General features: G+C 42.1%; 1 protein-coding gene across 1 annotated transcript; it reads right to left on the bottom strand.

The window, feature by feature from the left end:
• Window positions 1-3,172: 3,172 nt before the first annotated feature.
• Window positions 3,173-3,633, bottom strand: LOC131814605 (small ribosomal subunit protein uS8-like). The gene has a single exon (XM_059145665.1). It carries the CDS (start codon window positions 3,598-3,600, stop codon window positions 3,208-3,210), a length of 393 nt encoding a protein of 130 aa, XP_059001648.1. The 5' UTR covers window positions 3,601-3,633; the 3' UTR covers window positions 3,173-3,207.
• Window positions 3,634-5,711: the final 2,078 nt, after the last annotated feature.

Genomic DNA, 5,711 nt, shown 5'->3' with positions numbered 1-5,711 from the left:
CTTTTTATCTGCCTTTTCAAATGCCCCCCTTTTTAAAAATTTTGTTGAATGATACTACTAAATTAGGAATATGGATATCATTCTAAAATCTCCATCTGATTTACTTGCTGTGTCTATCCTGTCAACAAACTTAGTCCATTCTGTTTCCTTAACATCTTTCTTTCTTTCTTTTTTTTTCAAGATATTTATTTATTTATTTGAGAGAGAGTGAGAGAAGCATGAGTGAGGGGAAGGGACAGAAGGAGAAGGAGTGGCTGAGGGAGAGGGAGAAGTAGACTCCCCGATAAGCAGGGAGCCTGATACAGGGCTTGATCCCAGGACCCCAGGATCATGACCTGAGCCAAGGGCAGACACTTAATCCACCGAGCCACCCAGCACCCCATCCTTAACATCTTAATTGGCATCCCCTCCTCTGTAGTAGTGCCAGTGCCTTTGCTTTGCAATGGCCACATGGAGAGCTTACTGGCTTTGAGCCAGTAACTTGAGGAACTTGAGGTCCAGTCAGGGCACATCACTGATTAACAGTGTGACCCTTGGTGAGCTCTTCCCTTTAACATTGTTTCCTTAGCATGGGACTAGCATGAACCATGACTCTTGGGATGATGGGAAAATTAAATGAAAACACCTGTGACATGTCTAGGGCAACAGCCGCCACACGGCCTTCATCATTTCTCACTCTGTTGCCTTCTAATGGTTCCTGGTCTTTCTTCTGGCTTAATCTAGGCCATCTTCCACACTCAACCCAAAGACTTTCTTAAAAATTCATGATATTTGCTGCTTAAAATTCTTCAGTAGCTTGTCATGCTCTTTAGGATAAAACTCATACTCTTTAAATTTGATACACAAAACACATGACAGTCTGACCTTTCAAAAAAGAAAAAAGCATTATCTTCCATATTCATTCTATGCTCTAGCTACAAAAAACTATTTGTAGCTCCTCAAAACATCATAATATGTCATGTCTCTGTTTATTCGTTTATCTCTTTCTTTACTCATTAATCCAACCATCCATTTGTTCCAGCAACTAAAATGTGCTGGAGTCTATGGTTGGTCCTGGGGATGTAGAGTCAATCTCATGACATTCAATTTGATAAAAGAGACAATTGACTGACAGTTGTTTATCAGAGCTAACCTTGGGAGGTTGGGGAGCCCCTGGGGGTCACTAATCCATTTTGTGAATGGTAAGAGGAAACACCTCAGAGGAGATGGTACTTCAGCCTCCCTGAAGGCAAATTAGACTTTGACAAAAATCAAGGGCATTCCTGAGAGGAAGCCACACTTACAAAGCTATGAAAGCTCGAGGGGCCAAGGCATGTGCAGTGACCTAAACACATTTATTCCAATGGAGCTGAGCCAGGACTGTATTTTATTTATTTTTTTATTTATTTGACTGAGAGATCACCAGTAGGCAGAGAGGTAGGCAGAGAGAGAGAGAGGAAAGCAGGTTCCCTGCTGAGCAGAGATGCGGGGCTCCGTCCCAGGACCCTGAGATCATGACCTGAGCCGAAGGCAGAGGCTTAACCCACTGAGCCACCCAGGTGCCCCCAGGACTGTGTTTAAAAATATACCCTGAGGGGCACCTGGGTAGTCCAGTTGGTTAAGTATCTGCCTTGTGCTTAGGTCATGATCCAGGAGTTCCGGAATCGAGCCCCACGTCGGGCTCCCTGCTTAGCAGGAAGTCTGCTTCTCCCTCTCCTTCTACTCCTCCCCTGCTCATGCTCTCTCTCTCTCACTCTCTCTCAAATAAATAAATAAAATCTTAAAAAAATGTATATATGCTCTTGAAGCATTTCTTCAATAGTGGCAAATGAAGGGGAAGAAATAAAAATATAGGGATTGGCCAAGGATTGGGGAATAGTAACGACTGGGGAATGATTAAATTATAGTTATCTCCACTTCATAGGGTATAATGCAGCCATTAAAACTGGCTAAGGAGACCCTTACTGGATGGCTTGGAGGGATTCGTATGAAGCGTTTACTGTTGCACAAGCAAAGCAAGGTACTTATTGTGAGTGGGAGAACCAAGCAAAAAAGAAGAAAACAAGTATGGGAATATAATCATATTATGCATTTATGTAAAACTCTGTATACATGAGAATATATATATAAATAAAATAAAGAGATTAAAACAACTTAAAAATGCAAATATAAACTGGCTTTATTAATTTTCTGTTTCTCAGTAAAATGGACTCGTATTAGTAGAGGATAATTCTGATGAGTAAAATGACTAAGACATGTTTGCTTATAACTAAGCTTAGCGCGTAGTAAGTACTCCATAAATGACTGGCTAATTGCCCCAGAATGACCAATGACTACACATTCCTGTGTTCTTACTGGCCCTGATACTGCCTCTCTTAGTTCTGAATTCTGAGTTGAACATGTAATTTTTAAGGATTTATCGTAGCTTTATCTGATATGACTGGACTTGAGATCCTTCCCCAAAGCCCACCCAGCTAGGAAAAGTTTTGAGGTATGTTTTCTCCTTCATTCATCAGAAGCAAAAATACATGTACATTCTCTCCCAAATTCAGCCTCCTGGGGAGTTACCATGGCTGCTTCAGGTGGTTTGCAGCTAATCATTGTGTCAGAGATTTGGAATGTCAGTTAATGGGTACTAATGGTTTAAACAATGAGCATTGATTTTTCTTTTCATGATAATGCCTAAGGTAAGCGTCATACTTTGTAGTGTGGGATAGATGCCCACTTTGACTTCCAGTTTGACTCTCCAATAAATTTAAGGCATTTGACAAAAAAAAAAAAAAAAAAAAAGTGATTTTGGTCTTCACCGCAGATAAAAGCCACAGTCCTGTAGTCTGTACAGCAGACTGTACAGTCGGTGGGGAATTTGCTCATCCAAAGTTGATCAGCTTTTATGCAAGTAAAAGAATAGGCTATTCTTCCAATTGGAAAATAGATGAAAGTATATCCTGAATTCTTCATTAAGAAGCTCGTGGTCTGGGGGTGCCTGGGTGGCTCAGTGGGTTAAAGCCTCTGCCTTCGGCTCAGGTCATGACCCCAGGGTCCTGAGATCGAGGCCCGCATCGGGCTTTCTGCTCAGCAGGGACTCTGTTTCCCTCTCTCTCTCTGCCTGCCTCTCTGCCTACTTGTGATCTCTGTCTGTCAAATAAATAATAAATAAAATCTTTTTTTTTTTTTTTTTGTTTTTTGTCCATTGAGGCATTTTATTTGCACGTATGTATTACATCCCTAGAAAAAGAATCCCAGGATTTTCCCTCCTGTGTGTTTTCCTCTTGCTTCTTCATGGTCCATGATGCCAGCTGAAGTTGTCAGTACAATGAAACCAAACTGGCGGGACGGGAGCAAGTTATTCTGCCATTTTTCTAGATCTTTCAGTTGTACATCAAATCTGGGGCTGATCACTCCACACTTGTTCAACCTGCCTGTGAGGTTCACAACAATCTTCCCCGCTCTGTGATCATCAATGATTTCAAATTCGCCAATGTAACCGTGCTTCATCATCACAGTGAGAAACCGGACGATGACTTTGGAGCACGACCTAATAAGAACCTGGCGTTTGCCTCTCTTTTCAGCATTGTTGATGCTCTTGAGAGCATCTGCCAGGACATTCATGCGCACCATTATGGCGGCAAAGAAAGATGGCGGAAAGAGCAATAAAATCTTAAAAAAAAAAAAAAAAAGTAACTCGTGGTCTCCCCTCCCCCTCCCCCTCCCGCCTTCTTCTACCCCTTTTTCTCCAGGCAACTCTTTAGGTTATTTTCCTTTTGACAACATTGATTTCCCCTCATTTTAGTTAAACTGCAAACAATAGAAAGCCAGACCGAACCGGCTCCAATGATGAGGAAATATATAATCTCTCTGACGTCATAAGAGAGTCAGAGATGGAGCCTCTCTGGGGCTGGTTAACTCGTGGTTTGATGACATCATCAGGACCCTAGTTTTTCTGTCCCCATCATTGTCAATATGTTGACTTGCCTCTGGTAGCTTTCTTTTTTGTCAGGTGGCTGCAGAAATTCTAGGTGCCACATCAGCAACAAAGTAACCTCCAGTGTAAGAAATGAGGGTGTCCCATTTTCTATCCCTTTATCAGAAAAGAAATCATCCCAGTAACACCCTGGCAGATTCCTCTTTATATCATTGATGAGATCCTAGCCACATGCCTGTCCCTAAACCAGTCTGGGAAGGAAAATGGAATAACCATAATTAGTTAGAATATTCAGGATTTAGGCTTAAGGTCAACTCACAATAAGATCATCTGTTCCATGGGGAAAAAGTAGGGTTCTTTTGGTAGGAAGAAACAAAGAATGGTTTGGGATAAGCAATCAGTAATGTCTGTTGGGTGCCTGGGTGGCTCAGTGGGTTGGGCCTCTGCCTTTGGCTTGGGTTGTGATCTCAGGGTCCTGGGATCAAGGCCCTCAATGGGCTCTCTGCTCGGCGGGGAGCCTGCTTCCTCCTCTCCCTCTGCCTGTCTTTCTGCATACTTGTGATCTCTTTTTGTCAAATAAATAAATAAAATCTTAAAAAAAAATGTCTGTCATGTTCCTTAAATTTTGTTCTCTTCTGCCCCCTCATATCATTTTAAAGGTTTATTTATTTATTTGGGGGGAGGGAGCATAAATAAGCGTGCTGGGGAGGGGCAAAGGGAGGGAGAGAGAGAGGAGAGAGAGAATCAAGCAAATTCCCCACCGAGCGTGGACCCTGAGATCATGACCTGGGCAGAAATCAAGAGTTGGATGCTTCACTGACTGGGTCTCCCAGGTGCCCCAATACTTATGTCATTTTAGCAATCATTAATTTCACATACATAGACAAGACAAAGTTTGCAAAGTTAGAATGGTGGCGAGGGGTTGGGGGAGGATTTAACAGCCTGAGGCAGAAAGGAAACTCACAGGCAAGGAGGTGAAAGAAGTGTACACAGGTCGGAGAGAGGGTTAGCTGTGGATCCCATCGGTCCATCAGCCCCTATTTCCTACCCAACTGTATTAAAATAAGCTGTTCAGGAGGTAAAAATCCTGAGAACCAAAGACAAGTCTGAAGAGATACAGAAGTTTAGAAACTTCCTATTCCCTTAGAGATTGTATATTAGCAACTTCTGCCAACTCATTGATCTGGGCAGTCATCATTGTGATGTGCAGACAAAATTGGCCTCATCAGAATATCCATGGGGAAACTGCAGAGAGTAGAATCAAAACAAATGTACGAATAGTAGCAAACATTTAAATACAAATTGCTATGTCCAGACACTGTGCCATGAACTTAATGAGTTCACTCATTTGTTCAACAATCCTGTGAGGTGTCATTATCCCATTTTAAAGATCAAGAACTGACACGCAGTGAGGCTGTGTAACTTGCACAAGGTTGAAGACATTGCAAATGGAAGAGACGGTGGTTACATTGTGTTTGCGGCCACTCCACCCTCCTGCTGCTCTCAGGAGGCTTGAACCTGCCACAGATGCCACTTTGATACATTTTTGCCTTATCGAGTGGTTTCACTTAACCTTCGTACAGGGGAACGTTAAAAAATTTTTGGACCATTGGTTTTCTCACTAAAACTAGTAGTTTTCAGTTTTGTTTTGTTTTGACAGTTTTGCATCTCACAACATCCCCTAAGTTTAAATTGGAAATCCAAGAGAGACTTTGGTTAGCACCTCAAATATAGAGCTAGAAATCATACATTGCACATTGTGTGTGTGTGTGTGTGTGTATGTGTGTGTACTCTCTGATAATGAATA

This window comes from Mustela lutreola, chromosome 14 (genome assembly GCF_030435805.1).
Source record: "Mustela lutreola isolate mMusLut2 chromosome 14, mMusLut2.pri, whole genome shotgun sequence".
NCBI lineage: Eukaryota > Metazoa > Chordata > Mammalia > Carnivora > Mustelidae > Mustela > Mustela lutreola.
The sequence above is the reverse complement of the archived record's forward strand: the minus strand, read 5'-3'. Positions and strand labels throughout refer to the sequence as shown.

Coding starts and splice junctions, on each gene's coding strand:
- LOC131814605 (XM_059145665.1), bottom strand. CDS start 3,600: ATGGTGCGCATGAATGTCCTGGCAGATGCTCTCAAGAGCATCAACAAT.